Source organism: Melospiza georgiana, chromosome Z (genome assembly GCF_028018845.1).
Source record: "Melospiza georgiana isolate bMelGeo1 chromosome Z, bMelGeo1.pri, whole genome shotgun sequence".
Lineage (NCBI taxonomy): Eukaryota > Metazoa > Chordata > Aves > Passeriformes > Passerellidae > Melospiza > Melospiza georgiana.
Genome location: NC_080465.1, coordinates 70,519,589 through 70,546,175, shown reverse-complemented (window position 1 = coordinate 70,546,175; position 26,587 = coordinate 70,519,589). Strand labels below are relative to the sequence as shown.

The 26,587-nt window shown below is 47.4% G+C and overlaps 1 protein-coding gene across 2 annotated transcripts; it reads right to left on the bottom strand.

Annotated features, from left to right (window-relative positions):
* Positions 1 to 1,719: 1,719 nt before the first annotated feature.
* On the bottom strand, positions 1,720 to 20,827 carry GDNF (glial cell derived neurotrophic factor). 2 transcript variants are annotated; one of them, XM_058044602.1, is made up of 2 exons: positions 20,656 to 20,827; positions 1,720 to 5,033 (listed from the first exon to the last, which is right to left on the bottom strand). In XM_058044602.1, exons 1-2 carry the CDS (start codon positions 20,825 to 20,827, stop codon positions 4,549 to 4,551), a joined length of 657 nt encoding a protein of 218 aa, XP_057900585.1. In that variant the 3' UTR covers positions 1,720 to 4,548. The 2 variants fall into 2 exon arrangements, with proteins under 2 accessions (XP_057900585.1, XP_057900586.1); XM_058044603.1 differs by having other exon boundaries at positions 20,755 to 20,827.
* Between the last annotated feature and the right edge of the window lie 5,760 nt (positions 20,828 to 26,587).

The window sequence follows — 26,587 nt, the reverse complement described above, 5'->3', positions numbered from 1 at the left end:
TTACTGAGCCATTTCAAGTTGTCTCTTGCTTTGAAACAAAACATCTTTGTTCCAGCCATGCATGACATTTGGAGACCTATTTATACAATGTGTCAGCTCCATTTGTTTTCCTCATCCTGATATTTTCCTCTGTATTTTTAGTTAGCCATCCAGATTGCAATGAACGAGGTTGCTTCTGGTGTCCTCCTGTGCTTCTCCAGAGGCACTGGCTGCCTTTGTCTTTCTCCACTTTTGTGGGTAGAGGTGAAACAACCCAAAATCAGACACAGCTCTGCCTACTTCATCCTCCTTGTACTGAGTCCAGCAGCACCAGGCTGCTGTGGGATGGAGAGATGGCAGAAAGACCTGCTGTGATGACAGCTTCTCTCCTAAGTCCTGCTTGTGGGAAGCACAGGGCTGCAATCCCTTCTGCTGCAGGGGTCTCACTGAGGGACAGACTTCCAAGCTGCATCAGTAAATAAGCCCTCCTTGCAAAATACCTGCCTTTTCCTTAGACAGCCATAGTTTGTCCTAAGTCTCTAGCCAGTCGTTCTTGTTTGGCAGCACTACGCTAACCGATACAAGAAAATTCAACACAAAATTGAAAAAGGAAAAAAAAAAAATCAAGATATTGGGTAGTAAAGTTTTAACACCCTGATTTTCAGTAAGTGTAAATGGTTATGATGCTTGCCTCATCCTCTCCCTTTTAAAATTTTTATCTATCTTGGGACATGGCTTATCTTCCAGAAGTGATCCAGGATAGTGCTGTGTCTGCTACTCAAGCAGTAGCATAATGTCTAGCCCAGAACTGGCTCTTCCTAGGTACAAATGAAAATCTAAGTCCTTTCTTGAAATCTTCTACACAACCAGCCAGCTGAAGGTTTCAAACTGCTTTAACACATACAGGGTGTCAGCATGTCAGCAAACTACTTCAAGCCTCACTTTAACCAGGAAAGGAGCCTGCAGATGCCAGCCTAGCAGTGGTAAGCCTGGCTCTTGCAGCAGCAGAGCCTCTTTAGTTCTCTCCAAATTGTCTTCACCAGGAAGGCTGGGGATGGAGGATGAAACAGCTCCGTGCAAGCAACACTGCTCCAGCCAGCTGGCTCACTCAGAGCCTGATAGGACCAAGAAAGGCATCTGCATTGACCTTCTGCTTCCCCATCCCTGTAACAGCAGACAGAAGGGCTGTTAGAACAGATATTAAGCTTCGGAGCACCTCACAGCTGTGTCTGACATAGACACTCCCTCCAACTCTTGGGAAAGTGCACAATCTCCTCTGAATGTGGAACTGCAGGTCATTCCCACGCCAAACGCTGAATGTGTCCAGCTTTTGCATGTGATGGATGGGCTTGTGCTGCAAGAGGTGGAGGCAGTGGCATGTGAGGAGGAATGCCTTTGGTGGTGTGCGCTTCCAAAGCCGGGCCTGCGAGCTCTGCTGTGCGCTCCAGCAGCTGGGGCAGGGCTGCGTGCAAGGTCCCCGCCAGCACAAATGAAACCAAGGCATCCATATGCTGTGCATTAGCAGTGTTTGATCTCCCGCACTCTGGCTCGCCGTCAGACGCTCCCTCTTCCTCTCTGCAGCAGAACGGAGTGCGGCGGTGAAACCTGTGAGTCTGCGTGTGTTTATGGGCCCTGCGATGGGAACTGCAAAGCTTAACACGAAACAGTTGAGAAAATGTTGCTGGCCACAGCCACAAAACCTGTCCTCATCTGTTCCATAATCATGGCGGAAAAGAAAATTCCTTGAGTTTTATTTTCCTGTTTGAAGATGAAAAAAAAAAGGACAAAGTAGACGGAATTTAGTCCAACTGGTGTGACACCTGGATTAGAAAAGCAAAATGCAATCTCCTCTGAGTGCAGGAATTGTGGCCATGAGTGGCCAAGGTGACATGGACAAGGCGCAGCTTCAGTAACCCCAGGCTTGAAGCCTGCCCCTGTGTAGACTACTGTCACTGTTCACCAAGCATTTTCAAGTCAGTCATTGCAGTGACTCAGTTATGTTTCACTAAGAAGCTACAGACACCTCTGATCCACATTAAAGGTGTTGGCGAGACAGGAAAGGAGGGCTTCACTCCATGGAGGATTTTCTGGCCCCACAGCATTGTCTCATGCAGATTGGGAAACTGGACAACACTGTAACTTGGAAACTGTATGGTGGGGAAGCACAAACAACAACCTTGTAACAATAGAAATGAATTTTATTTTGTAAAAAGTTATAAAATGAATATTGTACAAAAATAAAGTCTGTAGAGAACTTTGGTTGATTAACACAAATGACTGAGACATATAATTGCAGGTGAAGTAAAAAAATCCAGAGAAGCACACTCCTGTCTTCAGTAAGGTCTAAAAACTAAAAAAAAAAAACGAACCAAAAACCTAAAAAAAAAATCACAAACTTTACCCTTTTGTATTTTGAACATAGAGATTTGCTTTGGTTGCAGCCCCTTCAAGCTGCACAGAAAATGCTTTGGGGCAAGTTTTCACCAGCTGGGGCAGGAGAAGGCTCAGCCCTGAGCGCTGTCGCCGATCAGCTCCGGCAGCGCAGCTGAGCCTCGGTGCCCGGCAGGCGCTCGGTGCCACCTCGTGCCACCGTGGGGGTGCCACCGCCCCTGAGCAGCGCGGAGGGGCTGGCAGTGTCCCCGTGGCAGTGTGAGAACAGGCCCTGCGGCTGGCTCTCCAGGACTATCCACCCAGGAAAGCGGCGGAAGCTGGGATGGGTTACATGCCATGGCACCTGGAACACCTTTCTATGCCTGGTCTGGACCTTCTTGACCTCTAGACCCTTCTTCAGTGGCGCCCCAAGGGGCCCAGGGCAAAATGAGTATGGAGAGCCATTACATGCTTGAGATAAAAGGCTGGACCATGGTTTTCAATAAGGATTTTTTTTCATGTTGCTTTTGTGGGAGTTGATGCTTCACTGGTTGTCAGGCATGTCTAGTGACCTGCACTCCTGCTCTTTTGGGAAAAATGTCTCCAGAATGAGAGCTTGTGTTAGCGGTCACGTACAAACACCTTTGCTGTACAACCTCCCTCCTCCTAAGGAAACTTGGACTGTTCTGCTGCATGGGTATGATCCTGTAATGTTTCAGCAAATTATACAAAACACTCTGGTTATTTAACACAACTGTTTACTTGCAGGCTATATTAAATCCAGGGCTAACAACTAGTAAGAGGGATTTAACCTCTTCTATACGGAAGTATGGAAGGAAAAGCTTAAATAAATATAACTAGAAATTATAAGGCTAAATGTGATTATTTTCCATTTGTCAATAGTTATATGAGGTCAGTTGGCATAAAGTGTGAGAAAAAAATGTGGCTACATTTAAAATATGACTAAAATTAGTTTTTCTAACAAATTGCTAATGTTGAGCCAAGTCCTGCGGCCCTCACTCGTCCAGAGCCATTGCTGCTCCTGCACATGCACGACTGCAGTAATTTTCAAAAGGCTTAGTGACAGGAATAAGGGCTGCAGGCTTCAGCACTACCTTTTGTGAGCATAATCAAGATTTTGTTTAAAAGAAAAAAAGGTAAAGTAAGTGATTTTTTGCATTCAAGTTAACACCTTCAATCAAAAGCATGGACCGTTGTTCCCAACGTCTTTGTCTCTCTATATCCCCAAGTGCCATCTACTTTGGCACCTTTGAAAGACACTTTAATAAATAAGGAGACTCATTACTGAACTGTAATAAATAACAATAACTTAATCTCAATAAATATCTTCTGTATACTTATGTCTCTGAAGGGATGCATTGCATCAAGTAGTCTCTCTCAATCACAATGACCAAATAGAAATGTAGTTATGCAAGTGACGTTAGTCCTTTGTAAACCTAAAGAAACGCATTTTGTGTAGGCTGGGCTTGTTATTTATCTTACTATACTAGGAAGAAGTGCTTAAAAACTCAACTTGTTTTCACAGGTATCAGAAGAACAAAATCCTGCACTCAATTTGAAGAAACAAAAGATGGAAATAACCAAACTTAGCCAGTAAGCGGAACTGTTTTGCTTCATAAGAACTTGAGCCTGGTCATTTTGATATTTGCCCAATATCATCTTACTTACAGGGGTAATCTTATAGCTTAGGAGTTGTCCTAAGCACTCAGGAACTGCCCTCCAGTGAGCAGCAGCACAATGTGTCTTTCAGTAGAGCTGGGGGCACAGGGGATTAGTAAGGGACTCCTAAGCTACTTCTTAGCTAAGCTTCTTGGTATAACTGGTATATCATGGCATAACTACAACACAGCGTGGTATGGCAGGGTTGTGTTTTTAAGCACGTTCCTCATGGACTGAGTCTCACTGATGGTGGATTGAGTCAAACAGGAAAGGTAGCGTGCACATCATCCATCCATCGTCATCTCCACCTGAGCTTTTATCTAAATCCCCATAGGACGCCAGAAGTCTCCATCCTTCTACTCTGCCGCATGCCTCCTTATCCCCAGGCTCTCACGGCTCCTTAGTCTGTGTTCTTGGTCCTTTTTCCTCCACCTGGAGCAGACACTTCCCTGGGAACCTTGGTCCCTCTCTTTGCAGCATAGCAGGAATGGAAAACTGTGCCGCCTCGACATGCAGCCGTCAGACGCATCCACACCTTTTTGCGGAATGTTTTTTCAGTATGTGGTAAACCAGGTTATCATCCAAAAAGGACAGGTCGTCATCAAAGGCTGTGGGTCTGCAACAGGCTTGCCTCACTTTGTCAGTGACCAGTTTTTTCTTTCTGGTTAAGTTTTTTAAAATTTTGTCATAGGTGGTCTCAGCTGCATCACAAGATCCACTGCAATACCGGAAAATTAGCTCTTCTTTGGTTTCATATCCCAAATCCAAGTCGGTCACATTTAAATGTATTTCTGTTAAGACACATCCTCGATTTTTGCCCTTTTGATTCCTCCTTCCTTTTTTGTTGGAATTCTCTATGTTTGTGGCTGCATTTTGACGGTTTCTCTCCCGCCTAGAAAAAATCGGAGTCTGTTTATCTGGTGACCTCCTCAGTCTTTTAATAGTGGCTTGAATAAAGTCCACTACTTCATCAAATTGATCTGGATAATCCTCTGGCATATTAGCTGTTTGGGAAAGAGAGAAAAGGCTTTGTCACACATCAGTTATCACAAAGTTTGTCCATTCACAACTAAAAAATATTACGCACATGCAAGCTTTTCTGCCCATGACTTCAGAACACATGCCCAGACCCTCAGAAATCAAGGAGAATTTGGAATGGTTTAGGTCATCACAGAAACTCATTTGGGGAAAGATAAATGAGACGTATTTGTATTTCTGTGTGTGTCTGCTGATGCTTGGTAGCGTTTCAGCACATCTTTTAACACTGAATGAGCCCTGTGGAAATAGAGGGAAGGAAAAACATATCATAGTATGAATATTAGTTAAGAGGTGGATGAAGCCACCAGTAGAGAGGTTATACAGACTCTTCCCAGCAAAGTAGCAACAGGAAGAGGTTTCTTTAAAGCAATTTTTCCATTATAGTTGTTAATTATTTTCTTTTCACACCAGCAGCAGTTAGTATTGCCAAAGCCACCTGTCAATAAGGTTTTTGGGCATGACAGAAGGAGGATTTCCTGGGGTACCAGACTGAGATATTATTCCTGGATGAATGCCTGGGTTTTTACTGCTTCTAGGGGATAATTATTTTCATAGCTTTTGAATAATTTCTCATGTAAGTGTTTTGTATCACAAGATGCTGATCACACTGAGTAAAAATAGGTCAGAATAGTAGTATTATGTTAATTTTTAAGGGAAATGTTATGAATACATTTTCCTTTTATGAAAATTTAATTTTTATTCTATTTAATTTATCACTTGGTATCTCATTTATGAATTATTCAAGTAAATTGTACTATGAAGTCAATTAAATGTTTCGATACTAGCAGAATGAACCTCTTCAGGAAGGGTGAAGTTAAATGTATTCTGAAATGCTTATAAATTTTGCCATTTCATCATGATTTGGGAAAAAAAAAAAGCATTGAGATCCTTAATCTTCCCATGGACTAAATCCCTCAAAATTACCTGCTTTAGTGAATTCAGAGAACTAAGGGAGGGCCAGGCTGCCAGGACTCTGTGTGTGGATGCCCTTACCTTGCATTATTAATGACCACATCTTAAACTATATTGCAATATCGAGATCTTTTTTTCAGAGTTATTGCCCCAAAAATTGAGACTTCTTCCTTTCAAGTAAGTCCTAAGAGAATGCTCCTTTCTGTACTTAACTCCTAAAACCCAACACGCAACAGACTATGTCAAACTCCTAAAACCCAACACACAACAGACCGTGTCACACTGGTCTTGCATATAAGGGCATATCCATCTCCAATACTCCTACAAATACTGCAGGAACACCGAACATTGGGAGAGGCAATATCCAGTGCAGTGCACCTGGTCAGGAGCTGGTACCTACACAAAGGCTCCCACTCAGAGAGGCGCTGAGATTGGAATGGCTCCTCAGGCAAAGGCTCAGCATTTCCACTTACTCCATTCCATTACTTCCATTTACTCACATTTCCCTAATAAGCTCAGCAAGACAGGAATCCCAATGGGCGACCTGAGCACAGGCACCCAGCTCAAACAGGGTAGCACTGACTCTGTTAACAGGAGGCAGGAAGGCATGAGGCTGCCCCCACTACCTAGCAAAAGTGTACCTCATATCCTCAGTAGAAGCACCAAATACAGAGGAGATGGGGGTAGCAGGACCCCAACTCTGCCAGTGCAAAAACCTGCTGGAACAGAGAGCATCTGCTCATGATCAGGAATGGGGACTGCTGCCTGAAGTAGCCACATCCTAGAGGCCTCCGTCCATCAATAGTAAGGGATCAGAGGTATGTGTTTTCTGTTGGATGTATCCAGCAAAATAGTTTAGACTGGTAAAAGAGTAATGGAGGCTGGAAACCTTGTACCTCCACGTAATGAGGGTGATACAAGGCAAACAGGGTGCTATAAGATGTAGAGTCTGGAACTGAAAAAAAGTGAATTACACTTTGTTTTATCCATGCTAAAAACAACAATCCCAGAGAGCAGTGTTCATGTTCTAAGACACAAAGGATGGATGGCTGCTATCTATACAGTTAGGTGGAACCTGAACAAGGCAGGACCCAGCTCCATATCTCTGCAACATCAGTGGTAAATACACTTTTCTTGCATTCTTCTATCTCTGCAGCAGGTAACAAATACACACTGTGAGGGGAGTTGCTTGGATGGATGTGTCCACTGGATGCACCAACCAGCTCCTTTGCCGAACAGGCTGGTCTGCCTACTCTGTACAAGTACTGCCTGACCGAGCAAGAACCAGGTCCAGGCAATAAGTGGGCTATGTTCCTTTAAAGCAACAAGGGCTAGACATCTTTCTAGACTCAGTTAAAAAAGATGACCCACATGGAGCTCACATAACCCCCATTGCTGAAGTACAAATTTGTCCTTGACATAGATACAGATGGAAAGTAGCTGGCAGAAGGCAATTATTGCTTGAGACTGAGTAGTTTCTAGATTTCCTACACAGAAACTAGTTTTCTTAGTCTATAACCAAATTAGAGAAGGATGTAGCCCTGAGGAGATGGCTCTAGAACTGCCCTTCTCCCTCCTAAACTCCAACTGCCCTCCTCTCATACCACTGTGACTACCCCAGCCCACACCTCTTTCATGTATTCTTTAGCACAACCTTTCTACCAACAGTATGATGCAACGAGACCTTGGCTATGGAGAGTGAAACACAACTGTAGGGAAACATACGAGGGCTTAACAAAATTAGTGCAGTGATCAACCATCAGGAAGGGGACAAGAGACAGCTACAGCAAAAGCCAACCTATATGTAGATATTATTGTTTGCAACATTCAGCCTTATGCTTATCTCGAGCCTGGCACGCTGACAGGGTAGTGAGAGCTCCCTCTCCCAAGAAGGGAGAAACAAAACTATGGATTAACTGAAGAGACAATCCAGCTTGGCACATCACTTGTAAATGGCTTGCAATTGAGAGGCAAAAATACCACCTATCCCTGTGAGTGCCATAGGCAGGAGTGTACTTTGGCTAAATACCAGTCAGACAGCTACAGGGTAGCACTGTTCGGGCAACTATATCCTGGAGGGTAGTAGATAGGAGGAGGGCAGACCCATGTGGTGGACTGTGTTCCTGATAAAAGTGCACACTGAGATCCGTCCTGGTTCATGTGTGATTCCTACCCCAGCTGCACCAAGGGAGGTGATGCCACTGAGAACTTTCTGCACTGCGAGTGGCCTGTGATATTTCAGGTTGAGGAAACTAAATGCAACTAAAGAGCCCCACGCAATGCTGGTGACACAGACATGCACTGTCAACCCTGCAGAAGGTGCGAGCAGTAGGGCAAAAAGTAGATCAAATAATCAACTCAACAGCATTCAACTAGAGAAATCCTACCTACACACACAGACAAGCTGCACCCAGAAAATGGGGTCACTGGCAGCAAGACTGGTCCTGCTAATGTCATTAAGGCTCTAACACGAACTGTTCCAGAAGTGTTCCAAGTGCCTAATGGAGCTGAGGATCCCTGCTCTGCTCATGCCCAACTGCAACACCAGGATATATTTTGGAGACTCACTGGGAGGAATGCCAGTACTATTAGTAAGATGAATTCCAATTTCCTGCCTCCAGTGTGGACTTTCTCTTCAGTCCAGGGAACTGGAAACTATCCCATGCAGGTATCCAAATCTACCAGTAAGACTCCTGCAGTGGCCCCCAATATTTGGAGATTACATCACTGGAGGAGACAAAAGGCCTGTGGGTGATAAAAGGAAACTGGTGGAAACAGTGGGCACAGAGCTCCCCTTGAGAAAGTGTGCAGGTCATCCTGGTCACTGTCTGCCCACCTAAAATTCATGTGCTGGTACAGGCTATATAGATACATCAGATCAACACAGTGCAGCTGCATTTCTGGGCTACTCACTGAGACCTTGCAAGTTTCTGTAAGCAAACACTCTCCTCTGCCTGTGGAGCCTCAAACTGGCTGTGAGCAATGCAGCAATGCTCTTTTGGCAGCTTCAACACCGTGCCAAGGTATCCCAGGTTTGCTTCCATAATTTAACAGTCTTGGCAACAGCTCCAATCCCTGCAATTAGATAATTTTCTACTGCTTAATAAATCAGTCATCAGTGTGACTACAAGCAGTCACTGGGAATGGGTCACAGGGGTCTGGAAGAAAGATTGACAACCAGGAGTGGAGGGAGACATGTCCTAGCCCTGTGCTGAGGTGCCAGCCATGGCTCCGTAGGGATATTCAGCTTTCCAACAAGCATGGGTGTGAGGACCTAGAGCCTGAAACAAAACTCTGTGAAAAGCTGCTGAAATGGGACCCAGAGCAATCCAGTGGAAACACCAGCACTGACACCAGGCACAATGGGTTGAAACCAGAGGTAAATGCTGAGGAAGCTTCCATCAGACATCATACATGGATAAGCAATAACCTCTGTGACTAAACTCCATAAAAGGCTAACAGACAGAAGGGAAGGTGGAGAAGACTGACTGCGGGATGTCCCCATCCTGATGGGCACGTGGTAGATGTGCTCCAGGGATGCTGAGACCTCTCTACACCACAGACATCACACCCTGTGCACTTGTTTGGTCTGTGCAGTGTTTTAAGTTCTGCTGGGGGCAGTGGGGGTGCTGAGCAGAGCTGTGGCCAGGGAGCATCAGCACTCACGGGGGCTGCCTTAGTGAGCAGCCATGGTTTGTAAGCTGAATAAAGTTTTTGGTAGAGGGGTACTTTGTTACCCTTCTGTTTAGAAAATGTTTATGGTCTCACAGCATCTTAGCTTCTCTCACACTGCACGGACTGTGCTGACTTGACTGTGCAGCAGAGTTTGCTGGGGGGATTTCACACCCCTGCAAGGAGCAGATACACATTTTGCATATGTGTGTATGTGTGCTTCGTTTACACATACACACACACAAACACAATTAATTATACACACACACGCACACATTTTTTCAAAACAAACTAGTTTACTGACAACACTTGCCTTCTGCCGGAAAAGCTGAGAGAACAAACACATGACAGATGCCTGTCATGTTGTGCAGTGTGCCAGCAGAAAATGATGGGATAATGGCATTAAAGCAGCAAAGATCTCTGAGGAGTAGTCCCCAGTCTCAAGCTCTGGGGTGTGAAGGAATTTAGAATTTAAAAACTGATCCTGGACACTGTCTGCCCCTTTTTTTGAAAGCTATCTAGGACAGGACAGGATGGGACAGGATAGGATAGGACAGCCAGAGCAGCATAATACAGGTTTGCAAAGGTTGTCTTGCCTGTGTGATGCACCTCAAAACATGTGTTTCCCAAAGGAAAGGAATGCATGTTCTACAAAAGTAAAATCCTCCCTTAGGGAGCATGGGGTCTTGCTCAGAGGGTGTGAGAAAGGCTCACAGACCCCTCTGGTTGGGTGCGATGGGCTGAGCCCCACCACTTAAACCATGGTGCCATAGACTGGTGTGAAGTCATGAGGTTTAGTTTGGGTTTTATGTCACAGTTCTCAAAGCTGTTTCTGACTGCCCAGCTCCCTGAGGAAGTCCCTTGGAGGCAGCCTGTGTGCAGGCACCTGCAGGTGTTTATGCACCATCCCTGCCTGGTGTCCCTGCAGCAGGAGCCTGGGCAGGCAGCAGGGCCTGTGGGAGCTGCACCCACCACCTGTGTCCTGCTGTGCTCAGCTCACTCTCCTGCAGCTCCTTTCCTCTTTCATTACCCTGCCACCAGGCAGGAACAGGCAGAGCCTTTTCCTATGGCTGCAAAAAGAGCACGAGACTGTTGGGTATTGATGACAGTCCATGTGCTACTGTGCCTCTGAGCACCTTCTCTGTATCCTTGTCCAGCTGAGCAAGGGCTCTTGATTGGTGAAGATTTTCTCACATAACCAGAAAAATTAATAAAAAAGTGAAGAAAGAAAGAAAGAAAGAAAGAAAGAAAGAAAGAAAGAAAGAAAGAAAGAAAGAAAGAAAGAAAGAAAGAAAGAAAGAAAGAAAGAAAGAAAGAAAGAAAGAAAGAAAGAAAGAAAGAAAGAAAGAAAGAAAGAAAGAAAGAAAGAAAGAAAGAAAGAAAGAAAGAAAGAAAGAAAGAAAGAAAGAAAGAAAGAGAAAGAAAGAAAGAAAGAGAAAGAAAGATAACAAGACTCATGCAAATAGGAATCCAGCAGAGTGATCAGGCTGGGGGCACAGCTGGTGAACACCTTCAACAGAGTGAGACTCACTTAAAATACTAATTTAAAAAACAAACCAACCAAGCAACCAAAAACCAAAAAAAAAAAAAAACCTAAAACCAAACACAAGAATATTTGCCTCCTCTGCTTGCTGTTTGCAAGCTGTTTGCTTGTTTCCTAAACACTTAGGGCACAGTCAGATCATAGCTTTGACCCAGACTCCCAGGTTTGGAACATCCTTCTATAATGCAAAACTGAAATTCTTGCCTCACTGACGTTCTCTGGAACCTGAAGCTTTGACTGGCCTGTCCCCAAGCACAGTCTCTGTCCCCTGGGCACAGGCAGAGCTGGCAGCACACACGAGGGAAGGGTCCTGCAGCCAAACAGCCACGGCACTCCCCATCAGCCCCGGGGAAATCCAGCCCTCAGTTCTGCTTTGGGAGTGCGGGGAAATGTGCCTTCCTGCGGGCATCCTCCCCACTGCAACCCCCACAACCTGTCCTTGCCTTCTTATTTAATTAGAGACAGCATGTGACACCAAGGCTGGGATCTGGTCCCTGTGCTTCTTAGAAGGATAAATTATAAAGTGTTCTGATAGACTTCTACATGAAACAGGTCTAAATGGAAACTCACACCGAATGCATCCCATTATCAAAAAACAGTCTCCATTAAGTAAAAATGCACAATTTATTTCTATCTGTTCAAATGTGATCACAATTACATTTTAAAAATCTATTAATTTGATTTTGCTATCAACAGATTCATTTTAAAGCTGAATAGTCCCCTATGTGCAATGGCAGCAACCTAGCATGATAAAGCAAGAAATCCTCAGCTTGTACCTGATTACAAACTGATGGTTTGGATCTTCAGTTTTTGAGACAAACATCCAGTTTCTTCTTTTGATGCCTCGGTATGGATTTAAAAGACTAACTACAGTCTCTTCTAACCATGCTCTCTCTCATGGCATACAAGAAAATGTTAAACCTTGTAGATTGCAGAAGAATGATTTATATAGGTGGGTTTTCCTTTTTTTTTCAACCTCATAAAACTGCCACATTATTTGGCACTTCACAAACCCGGAGCTGAAGTGATGTAACAGAAGTCACAAAAGGTATATTAAACATTACAAAATTAGGTTTTGCTTTTAGATTGCAGTTTTAATGCCTGCTTTTGTGACAGTGTATAGCTATCACACAAAAACATTAGACCAAACACTTAACTGAATTATTTCACCTGAGAATTGGAGAAGTTCAAACAACAGGATCAGACCCTGAAGGATGATTTCAAAGTTCTAGGGATTTAGTCCAGCTCATTGTAATGGTAAGGAATATTTTGAAAATGTAGATCCAGATCTGCATTAGGATTAAATGGCCCCTTTTCAAAAACAGTTCTGGTATTTAATCTGGGACCTTCCTAATCAAACCAAATCAATCAAATAAAAAAAGATTACTTGACTTCATAATCATGATTTAATTTTTTAAAAAATATTTAGCTGCTTTGCAGTATTGTTTTCTGGTGCTTATTATAGAGGGACATGGCCTGTCTGAACACAGAATGCCTCCATCTCACACCACAGGGATGTATTTTAGGAGAGATTTGAAGCAATTTTTTTGTGGAAGTGCAACATTATTCATGTTAAAAATACTAATGTGATGATCATTCTGCTTTACAAACTGAGAAAGTAGCAACTGTGGTGGGGATAAAACATTTGTTTTATTGAAAATGAAATATTTGGTATAAAAAGACAATATTATATGAACATATCTAAGTGAAGGCGGGCGTTAAAAATAGTATGCTGAAACGTTTTTGGTATTTAAACAATTAAAATACCATCTCTCTGAGGCATGACTTTGCTTTCATGAAAAATCCATGGGACCAAGAGTGAAATGGAAACTCATTGGTTGCATACATTAGGAAATAGAGCATCAAACAAACCAGGGTCAGCTCATCCTTAAATGTTTAATAGAGTTCTGTATTACCTCGCTCCCAGCCCATGCTGTGGCTCCCCTCAGACTCAGAAATGGAGCCTCTCCCCGGTGTCACCTGTCTCTCATCAAGGCAAGTGCTAAATAACCTCGTGGGTGATGCCAGGGCCACTCACACTGCTCAGGTACAATGAGACAATGCTGGTAAAAGGCACAGGATTGACCTTCCTGGTGTTCTTGCTCCTGATGGAGCAGTCAATTCTGTGTTTGTAGCTCACTACCTAACCCTGCAGCTTCCCACATGCCGATCATAATGACAAATCCACAGATTTGTCTGTGGATTTGAGTCCTTTGTACAGAGTCCTTTGTATTTTCACTCTGCCATGCTCGGCAGTGCCTCCCTTTCTGTACTCTGCTTGCCTTCTTGCAGGCAGAAATGCTGGTTCTCAACAGAGGCAGAAAGTGGGGAGACAACGGGACCACTGCAGCAGTTGCCAGTGTGGGAAGGCCCTGAGCACAGGGAGAAGCATCCAGGTCAGATGGACTGTGTGAGGCGGGGGAAGTCATGAGCTGACCTGCTCACGGAGTTTATTGTTCCTCACCTGGTCCAGGTTGCTCACAGTGCCCAATGCTGGGCTACCCTCATTTGCTCACCCCCACCGCTGCCTCTCTGGGGTGGGCAGAGGAACACCTCACCCAGCAGTCAGGCAGCAGAGGAGCAACAGGAGGATGCAATCTTGCCTCTGGCACAGAGCTTTGGCTCACCAGCTCTGAGCATCACACAGCAGTTGGCATTTCAGCAGCTGCACCTGAGATTTTGTGGCATCTCCTGCAGATGCTGCCAGGAGCCCACCTGTGCTAGGACCTTATCCTAAGGGATGTGAGCACCCTCAGAGCATCCCTGCATCAGAATTTACAGCACAAGAGTGTAAAAGGGGAAGATAGAAAAAGTGTCAGTATCCTGCCTGAAGCCATGGACCAAGTAGGAACCAAACCTGGGCAAGACACATACCTGTTGACTCCTCCATAAGATCTGGTACCCTGCCACATCCATACCATGCTGAGTAAATACCCAGTTTCCCAGTAAAACCTAGGTTTACTCCCAATATTTTGTTAAGCTAGAACCTCAAATCCTGAGTATATATGAGGGAGACCCGAAACCTGCAACCTCTGTTAGCATGAACACGTGCAGCCAGTTAATAGGCAAGCATGCAGGTTTTAATGGAGGAAATACTGGTGATACTTTCTTCACCATCCCTGATGCAGAAATGACCCAGCCCAGCTCTCTTATGACATCAGTAGAAGCCCACAATGCTAACCCAGCTCCTCTTTAATAACAGTTCACTGAAGGGAAAGAGCACACTTAAATCAATAACATCAGCTATTGCTAGAATGCCTGTGCTCTTATGCTGCATCTCCCTTTGGGTTTTAGAGCATCCCCAAGGAACAAAAACATGCAGCAAAGCAGGAAGAACAGACTCTAAAGGGACCCTAACCCAGTTTATTCCCTGTGGCCATAGACTGGCAGAGCAGTCTGGGCAAAATCTTGGCTGATGTTTCTCTTGTGGCAATCTCTGCTGCTATCAGATGTGATCTGGTCTATAAATAACACATGATCTTTCATTGTTGCCTTTCAATTGCCTGCATTTCAATGTGTTTACAAAAGGAACAATATGGAAGGTTTTAATATTGCTGGTTGAAAATTGTTATTGCTACAGAAATCAGTCCCTGGCTCTAGGGCAGGTGCATGTGCTCCACTGCAGAAGGGCTCTGCTGGGAAGTGTGGGGTGGCACTTTGCCAGATAGAGCTGGTGTGTGCTCAAAGAGCAAGGTCCTTCCTAACTGCTACACTGGGTGCTACATCCCTTCAGAAATATCCTAAGTAATGGCTGATTTTGCCAAAGAAATCACAAATGCTTTGGATGGAAGCAGAGATAGTCCAGCTATTTGTACACAGTTTATTCAAAGGAGATATGACCAGCTTGCCTCTAAAAGTGTGGCCACCAGAGAATTTTTGGCATACTGCTATAACACTGCCCAGCCACAACATAGGAAAATAAATACATGTGTTTGCTTATTTTGAAGAATATTCCTGTGCAATAATCTTAAAAGTATGTGCACAAGTTCCAAAGACTTCAAAGAAATGTACCTGCAGGTTTCAGTCTAAGTGATGTAAAATAGAGCCTAAACTTCTGCTAGGTCATACGAGTGGCTTTATTCCTTAAAAAAAATGCTGCTACATGAAATACCTCACAAAATTAATTTTAAGTCCTTGGTCTTAAAACATATTCTAACATACATTTTTGTCACAACATTTTATTTGCAGCTGTGTTTTTGATCCTATTTTCTTTCTTTTCTTTGCAATCATGATTGAAATTCCAAGAACAACTGAAATCTTTCCTGTGGTTCTCTTTACCAAAGGATATTTCTTGATCAGAAACTGAGCTGGTTTTGTAAAAAATGACCACTCTGCAGTACTAACCACTCTACCAGCACTAATGTGTCAGTGGCCTATTTAGATCTCAGATGATCCTGGACATGGTTACGTTGCAGTATTTTGTATTGCTTGTTTATTTTAACTTATTTGCACTTATTTCTTACTGCCTCAGAAATATGGGAATCCACAACAAATGTGGTTATGTAGGGTTTGGCCTATGTACTACAAGTTTTATGTTTCAAGCTCCAGATAGTGGTGGGGGGAGGGATGAAAGCTGGGTATTTGCACGTAATATTCACCTCTGAACACCTGCAATTGTGGCATGGTGGGACTTAATAATCCAAATGGCTTCTCAAAGCTTTTGTAACTTTAATTATTTTAAAACAGCTTTTTGCAGTACTAACTAGGAACAGCATAATTTACAAAGACATTACAACCTATCAGTCAGAGGATCTTCTACTGGTGGACAATGACTCCTCCACTGAATTCAGTGACAGTCTAATGAATATTTAACACAACCAAATTCTTCAGGTTTTCAAGGAATGCTATGAAGCTCTGCAAATCCTGAACAAGGGTATTTCTAAAATATACTGAAGAGTCTTATGAAAGATAACAAAGAGAAGTATGTGCAGGTATGTTATCTGTCAATAAACACCTGCAAAACATCCAACAGCACCCACAGTTTCACTGGCAATCTTTTGAGGTCCCTAAATTGAAAAGCAGCAAAAAACTAACACTTTCAGCAAAGGATAACTCAAAATGAGAAATAGAACTTTATTATCCTGCAATTCAGAACTTTTTTTTCCTTAAGTCACAGAGTGCTCTTCACTGGAGCATATTCAGCATTTATACCTGAGACTGCAGAGGAATTTGCTTTTAGGGCTACATGCCTGTGGATTTAACCACATCTGACTGGTTTCTTTATTCTCCTAGAATTTTGCCCATGAATGGACCAATCTGAATGCTTGGGATTTCTGAAAGCCTAGATAACCTGGGTGTCCCTGTGCAAACAAACTTTAGGACATACACAGACATGCCGGCTGTGCTGGATGCACGGGCTGAGCTGGGCACACACAGATCAGATGGCACAGGGTGGCACCTGCTCGGGGTGGCTGATGCCTCCCTGATGGGTTTACTGTGCAGGGCAGGTTACCCCTGCAGCTCCTGGGTGTCTGCGTGTAAAGCACACACGCCACACCGTAGGTGTGCTGAGCAGGAAAGCCTGGGCTGGAACATGAGGGCTGCAGTTTGTGACATTGAATGGGCCTAATAAATATTGTAGGGAAGGAAATGCATTCAGCTGGCCTAATAAATATTGTAGGGAAGGAAATGCATTCAGCTGGAAATATAGTTAAATACTGGTTTTGACTCAAAGAACCCTACAATATCACTGTTTTTTTCTAGATACTTTCCATATTAGTTAATAAAGTTGCATCTAAAACCAGTAGCTCAACATTAAATACACTGCGAAGGAGTAAGAAGAATTTTTAACAGAGGTATAACACAAACACACACCATGGTGTGTCACAGCATATACCAAAGGAGCTCCCACAGTGAATGACCATTCAGTAGCTATAGAGTAACCCAGACACCATGATGCAAAATCTATCTTTTCCTCTTACCAGGAGGGAAAATCGCATGGGGAGATGTTTCATTTAATTCTACCTGCTTACCACTAGCTCTTAGTAAAGGTTCTCACTTGATCAAGAGAATACCCATCATACCATGGATTTTAGGACCCTCCAGTCCTCACATACATGTTGATTATGTTCATCCAACAGCAAGCAGTTACAAGATGTATTCACTGGCGACTGTGTATAATGCAAACAAGTGTTTGGCTCCCTCTGCACTGTCATGCTTCTGAGGCTGCTGACTTAGTATTTAGTTTATAATAATGTGGTTTATATTTGTTCTACTTGCATTTGGTATTTAAGCTAATAGTGTTCTTCCTCCAGAGGATTGTAGCATAAGGGAAACAATGAAGCAGTTACAAACTACATCTATTCTGGTTTTTGTGGGTGTGAAATAAGCTATCCCATGAATATTGATGCTAAAACACCTACAAATACTGGATTCATCTCCAATGCACTGCATTTGCAGAGGATACTCCAGCCTCCAGTCCAATTAAAAATGCAGAAGATAGCAATTGCTAGCACCCTCTGCCATCTCTGATTACTGTCCTGAACAGCAAAGGTCAGCACATTACACCTGATCAGCCCAGGAGGTTAGAACCCTGCCTGGAGTCTGAAATGAAGGGAGGTTTCAAGCCAACCTGAAAGGCATGGGGCAACATCAGGTGACCTCAGAGTACTTTGCAGAGAAAGCAATCCCATCAAACAAGAACACAAAAAGGTGTCAAGGGCCCGGGAAACAGATGTGCTCCCCAGCAAGCTGTTTGGCCTGCCCTTAGGGCTGGACTTGATCTCACAATCCTGCTAAGCCCTGATGCAGGTGGTGTGTGGGAGACACAACTACTCTGGAGTAAGAGTAATGGACCTTGGAGCAAATGGCTACAAAGGGATTGCTTTAGGGGACAGCAATGCACCTCTCTGAACGCACACAGCACCCAGAGCCCACACGCTGCCCTGTGCATGTAAGGCAACACAGGGACGATGGTGCTCCCACCACTTTGTGAGCTGTCCCCTGCCAAAGCCCTTAGCAAAGCAGCTGACCAACAGCACCCACAGAGATGGGAATACATGGGAGCTGCAAGCACACCTCTGTGCTTGTGGCACATTGTGCCCTCATGGCAAGAGAAGCCTTCAAGTGGAAAGGGAAATGTACATGGTGTAGACACTGATTGCTCTTGTGTGCTTAGTTCTATGTCTTTGCTGTGCTGAAGCAAATGCATGGCTGTGCTGAAGCCATGCACCAGATTGTAAGCGGAGAGAACAAAGATGTCAAAGGCACTGATGGGGGTGACCTGAGCAAAGTGCTATTGCAGCAGGAAGGCAGCGATGTGCCTGGGAAGGATCAGCCTCATAGCCTGTTTGCAGACTGTTTGCCAGACACTGCACACTTTTAAATCAACAAAGAGCATAAAAGTGCACCAGAGTATTTCACTGCTCTCTTGCAGTCACCTTTCTGCAGGTCTTCCCTCACTCATCTGACTTGGCTGCATAGAGATTAATTTCTAACCTTCACACTCGATTGTCGTGTTAACTGCAGCCCTACAAAGATCACAGGAACGCCCTGGGTTTCCCTCAATTTCTGATGTGAAGAACAGTACTGCTTCCTTTGCTCTTGCAGTCAGGCCCATTTGTTAGTGACACACAGAGTTAAAAAATCGAGACCAAACTATCAGCCCTTTCTCAAATGACTATCCTGGGCAATAATCTTCCACCCAGCTCTGCATGGCTAAGCCCATGTCTGTACCCTGGAAAAAGAGATAATATTGATACTGCCACAGCTCAGGTAAAACACAGGTTGTCTTTCTTCCTGCTTCTTGTTTATCCAATCCACAGGAAAGGAAAAAAAGAAGATGCAATGATGAGAAGTTTTGCATGCTAGGAACTGAGAGAACCACAACTTCTGCCTATCCCCTTGAGCTGCTGTAGAGGAATCAGTTTACCACGGACCATATTCCCAGAGGGCAGTTTCAAGATAAAAGCAGGCATTGTACAAATACAATCACTCTGGAAAGATGGAGCATTAATGCTCTCCCACCCTGAAGTGTATGCAAGAGCCACAAACTGACTCATGATGCTTTCCCCCTAATGCTCTTCTTGCACCAGCACCTCAGCCAGCTTGTGCAGAGGGGAGCAGCATGGTGGCCTGAAAAGCTGATCACTGCCTTTTGCAGGACAGCACTTATCCACCACACGGCTTTCCATGGAGAAGAAGATCACCATGTGTGACAGCCCCATGATCCTGGCAGGCTGTAGCCCTCTGAGGAAACACTTCTGGCCAATCTCCCTGAGTGGAGGGGCTGAAAGGATGTCAGGGTTGCCAGTCTGTGAGCAGCAGGAGCCCAGGCTGGGACACGCGGAGGCGGGAGCCCAGGCAAGATTCCAGCAGGGGGGAAACACTAGCAAGAGAAGGGAAGAGAGAAGACTAAACAGGCAAGGGCATAAATGTGTGTGTATGGAAGAGACGGGTGTTTGGGAGGCGTCAAAGTGAAGTCACAGCAAATGCTCGGTGCCTCCTCGCTGTGTTAGCCTGGCTGCTCCCAGAGAAACCAGAGTGTGGCTGCCTGTGACTGGAGCTGTGCAGGCGCAGGGAAAGGACATGCCTCCAGAAAAGGAGATAGAAATGAATCCCAATTACTGGATACTGTCTGTATCCTGTAACAAGCTAAACAGAGAGGGGGATGAGCAAGGGCAAAAGAAGCAACCTTCAAACTGCGTCTGCGCCTTTGCTAAGCGAACGTCTCCACTATTCATGTGAGTATTCACTGCTTCTTACTGAGTCATATTACCTCTCTCTTTAGAAAGCCACCAGAGTTAACATAGCGCTCACATACCACTGTGAAAATCCTGTACCTGCTATTGTAGACACAGGACCTATTATTAGCAAGGCATTATTATCTGTCATTTGGATTGTAAACTGTCTTACTGTGAGCTAGCTCATGTGGATTGCTCTGCATCAGGCTCCTAACCCTGCCACAGCTACTCTTCCGTAAATTTCCATGTGGACACACTAATTTCGAGATCAGAATCCAAGGAGGATTTAATGAAGCTCAGCAGTACTCCAGGATGTGTACAGTGCCTCCCATCACGGAGCCAAACCTCCATCGGGACTTGCGCCCACTACAGGCAGAGAATAATCGCATTGGCAGGTCTGAGTGGGGAGAGGAGGCTGAGGCGCTGCAGAAGGAGTTTCTGTGCTGCAAGGGGTGTGAGCCAGATCCTCCTCTCGGCTCCTCTGCATACAACAGGCTTGTACCACCCACCTCCCCACGTTCCTCAACCAGAGGGATCCTAAGACTGCCAGGAAGGCAGGGCTGGAGTGGGCAGGGGGCATTGCAACTGCAATCGTCAACCCCCAGCTTTGGAGAGTGACTAAGCTTGGAGCTGCTCAAGCAAGACCAAAGCCAATGACACTGCATGTGGAGAAACAGGGGCACAAAATGGGAGGATCCTCTCCTCACCCTGATGCCTGAGCAAAGGGAAGCGAGTTTAGCAAGACAGACAGCAGTTGCTACAAAGGGGAATGTTTCTTACAGTCACTGTGCACAGCATAGGGAGGCAGCAGGCTGATGGGGGAGAGATCATCTTCAGGTCCCTCCACCACTGAAGGGGACCCCTTGGAAGGCGTCTTACCGGTGGGCAGGGGCAAGGTGGAGACCGTGTTGAGCAGCACCACGCAGACAGCCACAACATCCCATAACTTCATCTTAGATCTCCTTCCAACACGGGCCCCTGGCAGAAAGGAGAGGCAGGGTTAGCTCCCAGCTGCTCTGTTCCCCAGTCCTGCCCCAGCCCTGAGACAAAGTTGAGCAGTCTTACAGCCCAGATCACACTGGGTCATTCAGGCCAGGCCTGGATGGAACAACAACTGCTCCTCGCAGCCGGAGGAGTGGGGTGGGCTCTCCCCAGTCAGTGAGTGGTGTGGGAGAGGGAGGCACAGGATGGCCTCCAGTCCCTTTATGCCTGAGAAAGCTGCACTGGGGAAGGCAGGCATGCAGGCCCCACAAGTCTGTCTGACAGGAGTGTGACCATGGCCCTGTGCTCACTGGCAGGCAGGTCACCTTGTGCTTGTCCAGCACCTGGGCAGCACCAGGGCACTTGTTCTCAGGCTGGCCCGGGTAGAACTGGGCCCATCTGGGGTGCTGGTCTGCGCAGACTTGATGTGCTACAAGCAAAGCTTCCTTTCCCTTTCCCTCTCTTCCCCTTCCCCTCATCCCCTTCCTTATTCTCTTTCTTCTTCCCCCCACCCTTTCCCTTCCACTATCCAGTCCTCCCTTTGCTCTTAATTTTTTCTCTCATTTTCCTTTCATCTTCACTTGCCACCTTTTTTCCTTATACACCTCCCTTTCCCCATTCTTTCCTCTCTCCCTATTGTCTTCCTCTTCTCTTCCTATTTCCCTTACCCCTTACTTCAAGATTTCCTTTTTTTCCTTCCACTTTCATTTTCCTCTTTGTTTTCATCTCCCTTTAATTTTCCTCTTCCCATTTCCCACTCCTTGTATTCTTCTCCTCCCCTAGTCTTTCTTTCATTCTCTCTTTCTTTCTTTTTATTTTCGCCGATCCTCTTTCTTTTCCCTTCTCCCCTTCCCTTCCCTTGTGCCTTTTCCTTTTCTTCTCCTCGTTCTCCAGCCGCCCTGCCCCAAGTCTGCCACGGCACGTACTCGCTGCCCTCTGCCCGCCGCCGGGGGTTGCAGCTGCCCCCGGCCCGGTTCGGCCGGCCCAGGGCGGTGTCGGGCGCGGGAGGCGCAGCCCGGCCGGGAGGACCCGCGGAGGTGCCGGTCCGGCCGCGGGCTCAGGGCGCGGCTGCCGCTCGGTGCGCGCTTCCCCGCCGGCCGCTGCCTTCGCACCTCGCCGTGTCCGGGGAGCTGCGGGGCGCCCCCGGGACAGCGCCCGCCCGCCCCGCCCTGCCCCGCGCTCCCGTCCTCGCCCTCACCTCTGAGCTGGTCTCGTCGGACCCGAGATGGACATTAACGCCGCGGAGTCGACCAGCCGGCCGGACGGTTCATGTGGGCAGCTCGGGGTGCGACCGCCGGCACCCTCTTTGCTCAGAGGAGGGGGAAGGGGGACTCGCACGGAGGAGGAGGGGGTGCGAGGTCGCGGGTCTGGATGCAGGCAGCGGGCAGCCGGCAGCGCAGTCCCGGCGGCTCCCCCGCCGCCGCCGCAGGTGCTGTGCCCGCGGCAGGAGCGGCGCCCCGGGCTCTCTGCCCGCCCCGGCCCCGCGGCCGCGCTCAGCAGCGGCGGGAGCGGCCCGAGCCGCGGGGAGCGCCGCCTGGCAGCGGGAGCTGGCGCTGGGTGCTGCGCTTGGGACCCTGCCTGGAAATCTGAGAAAGACACTCCATCAACAACTGCGGGGAGTCAGATGAAGACATCAGCGCTCCTGTAACGCCAGCTCGTCCAGCACTGCCGGGAGCCGCGCACCGCTCGGACGCGCACACCACGGCGGGAGAAAAAGAAAAAAAAAAAAAAGAAAAAAAAAAAAGAATACCAAGAAAAACCCCACCCCAGCGGAGGAAGGAAGGGGAAAATGATTAAAAAAAATAAAAATCGAACCACCCGCCCCTCAGCCTGCTGTAAGAATCAGAGGCCGGCACTGGGATTTGTAGAGCCGGTAGCAGCAGCAGCAGCAGCAGCGAGGCTTCCTCCTCCCGAGCGGGGTCCCGTCGCGGCGAAAGCTTAGATCCAAGCGGGAGCGCGGCGGGAAGCTGGGCCGGTGTGGGAGCGCCCGCTCCGGCTGGGCCTGGGCGCGCCGGGCTCCCCGGGCGCCGGCGGGGCTGGGTGGGGGCGCGGGGCTGGGCGAGGCGCGGGGGGCGCCGCACCCGCGGACGGAGCGAGCGCGGAGCCGAACGTGGGGGCTTTGCCAGGGCGACTCGGCGCCGCAGATGGATTTATAGGGCCCTTTGGCAGTGACGCGCCCTCCGCTGATTCGCTTTCAGACCCAAACACACGCTGGCCCCCCGCACCGGACCCCGCGGAGCCTCCAAATATCTCCCGGCTGAAGTCACCGGCCCGACATACCGTGGGCTGCGCGGCCGCCGGCGCAGCCCCGCGGCACCCGCTGGCCCCGCGGCGGCGGCGGGGCCGGGCCGGGGTAACCCAACACCGCGTCCCTCCCCAGCGCCGCTCGCCGCGCTCGGACGGACGGACTGACGGACCGACCGACGGCTGGCGGCGGCGGGGAGGCCGCCCCCTCCTCGCCCCTCGCCGGCCGCAGGTGCCGCCACCGCCGCGAGTCCCCCGCGGAAGCCGCAGCGCGGGGCGCGGGATGCGGAACCTCCGCGCAGCCCGGCCCCGGCGCGGGGGGTGGCGGTGCCGGTCGGACTCGCCGAAGGCCGCGGCAAAGTCGCTGTAAACAGTGTCGACTTTCAGCCGTGCGCCGTGTATTTATGACTCACGCAGTTGTCCGGAGGTATGAGATCCTCATGTCTCCGGTGCTGCGGAATTAGCGCGGCGGGCGGCTGGGCAGCGCAGGGTTTGTGCGGGCCGTCCGGAGACCGCTGTCTCCGCCTCGCGCGGCTTCTCTTTTAAAACAGTCTTTGCTTCTGGATATTTAATTGTTGTGGGGGGAAGGCTCTCGGGTGTGGGATGGAGAAGCGAAACCCGCAGGAGACCAGGTCGGTCCCGAGCACCGGAGCTGCGGGACGGAGGCACCCGCGCCGGGCATGGCCGGGCCGTGCCGGGCCGCCCCCAAAGCTGACACCTGGCTGCGGGTTTGTTCCGTACGCCCTCCAGCCCGGGTGTGCGGATGTGTGTGGGTACGGCTGTGCGTTCACACGTGTGCGCACCCGCTCGGCTCTCTCTCCCGGGAAGGGCAGCGGCCCCCAGGCCGTCCCTTCGGTGGCCGCCGCCCGTCCCGGACCCCGCGGGCATGGATGGCTGCCTGAAGCAGCGACGGCGGCCAGAGCGGCATCCCAGGGCGAGGGAGGGTCCGGCAGGGCGGGGAAAGGGGGAGAGGGGCGCCGAGCCCCGTCCGGACCCTGCCACCGTCAGCGGCCCCGAGGGCTGCCTACCCCGGCTCTCCCAATCGCCGCCTCGCCTGCTGAACGCGACTTTCGCTCTTCCCAGTCCCCCGCCTAAGTCCCAGGCCCTGCAGGGAGAGGATGCAGAAGGCAAGTGAGACCAGCTCCTGGTGCATGCCCTAGGCTTCGTGCACAGCCCATCCGCGCCGCTTGCACCCTCCCTGCTCTCCTGTCCAGGGAATGGGGTGAGGACCGTGCGTGCGGGCTCCAGAGCCAAGCGTGGGCATGCCAACAAACACTTGTTTGCTCTCCATCAGTCTGAAATGCACATAACCCTCCAAGCTCTTAGTGGTGAAGGAGATCTCAGGCCAGGGGCTGTAGCACAGTAGAAGGGGTCACAATCAACTCACCAGGTAGAATGGGAATGAGAACAAATCTCTGTGACCTCCAGGGGACTAGTGAAGGTTTTTGAGATGTTCATTGGAAATTTGGAGGGGTCTGCTGAATGTTGTCTGGATGGGCTGCCAGGACAAATATTTCTGAAGAAGGCATCTTCTAAATTTCTGTTGGGTGACAAGACAAAGAGACAAACACAAAATTTCTTGTGAGGGCCTTTGTGCAGCATGGCTTTTCCATCACTGCAGTCATCTGCCTGCTGAGGGGAAATTTCACAACTATCTTCCATTAAATGAGGCATTTGTGATGAAGTGGTCAGCCGTTCTTGGGACCATGTTCCCATATCTGCAGAGGCAACAGATTTGTGACTCAGAAATAATGTCTGAAAGAATTAGATTTTGTTTTAACTTCAGGATATTTTTTTTCTAGCTGTGCCACTTGAAGAAAGAGTAATTTGCATGAAAGAGATTTCTTCTTAGTATAGGAGAGTAAAATACTCCCCAAAGTGATCTGCTTTAGAAATATTAAACAGCATTATACATAAATGTAAATGTTCACTTAAAAGTAATCTTAACTTTTTTAAGTACAGACAATCTAGTGATAGGTGCCTGGAATAAAAGTTCCTGAAGTACAGCCTCTTTGCAGGCAGCAAGTGGGACAATGAGAGAACAATCTGTTGAGAAGAAACAGATTGAAAAGGGTATATGGTATCTGTACAATAAGGACACAGGAGTCTGATAAATGCATCTGTTTCTCTGTTTCTGTGTGTGCTCCCCAGAGGGGACGGGAGACGGAGAAGGCCTTTCAAGAAGCAGTGCTTGGTTTGGGTCAGTGATACTGTTTCAGGTTGTGCTACCTCTGCCACAAAATTATCGATGTGCGGTTGTGAGAGGGGCGCTGGATGGAAGCGCAGCGTGCACCCACTGCTCTGTGCACAGAAAGCTTTTCCTGGCTCCCACCCTGAGCGGAGCACAGGGATGGATACAACGCGGTGCCTCCATTAAATGTTGGGGACTCTGGCACGCTGAAATGAACGTCTTGGTTACGCTGTTTGTGGTGACGCAGAGTCCTAATATTTTAAGTGGAAGATCATTAACTGAAACTTTACTGCACATACTGGACAAAATGAGCTCAACACATTATTCTTTTGCATGGGTTTTGTCAGTGCAAAGCCACTAATTTTCTTTAAATAACAGAAGGTAATGAAGCCAAGACAGAGATTGTCCATCTATAATACTGCAGGAGTTTATTTTTCCTTGCTATTAAAAGCTGCTGAAAGCCCATTTTTTAGCTTGTGTGTTATTTAGCTCACGTGAACCAGAGTGAAAGGAAATGTTAGGCAGATGTCTTCGCTGCACTAATAGGATGGTTGAAATAAATGGAGAGCAAACCTGCTAGTTCTTAATCACAAAATAATGTACCTGCCTCTCCCTGTGCTGCCGGCACAAATCTCTTGGTAAGAAGTGTTACTGAGAGCCCTGTGCACTCTTTCTTGATGGAAAGTAAAGTAGCTGCTGAAAGATTTCCATAGTTCTATTAAAAGCTAACAAAAACTACAGAAACTTCAGAATTTATTATTTTTTCTATACAGATCATGAAAGTTTTGGAGCTGCTTGAGATAAAACTCTTTTTGGTGAAGAAATAAAAAAGAATGTCTGCTGTCAGGAAAAAAAAAAAAACAGGAAGAGAAAAATGACCCATTCAGACCTAAATAAAGTGTGTCTTTACATTGTAAATGTTGCCTCTTTTAAAACAAGCTAAAAAGCTGCTTGACATTATGCAGTATGGTCTCATTTTTTGTTTATATGTGTCAACATGATGTATAGATCTCTTAAGATGTCAAGCGCTCCATACTGTAATTTCTAAGTTACCTTTGAAGTATGAAACATGATTTCCTAGTCACGGTATGACTGCTCAGGCAGTAAGAGGTGGTTTCTTTGGTATTGGTAACAGAGGAGACCGTGCTGTTGTTGAAGCAAGTGCCCTGGGAAGTCATCAAAGGGCCAGGAACAGGCTCCAAGGGCTGCAGGCTGGGGAAGCAGCTGTGCCGTGGGCCACAGCTGCTGCTCCTGTGCGATGTCAATGTCCTTGGCCATCCCTAGGCCTGCAGGAGA

Coding starts and splice junctions, on each gene's coding strand:
- GDNF (XM_058044602.1), bottom strand. CDS start 20,827: ATGAAGTTATGGGATGTTGTGGCTGTCTGCGTGGTGCTGCTCAACACG. Junction 5,034..20,655: donor CTATGCTGTGCACAGTGACT/GTAAGAAACATT, acceptor TTTCCCAAACAG/CTAATATGCCAGAGGATTAT.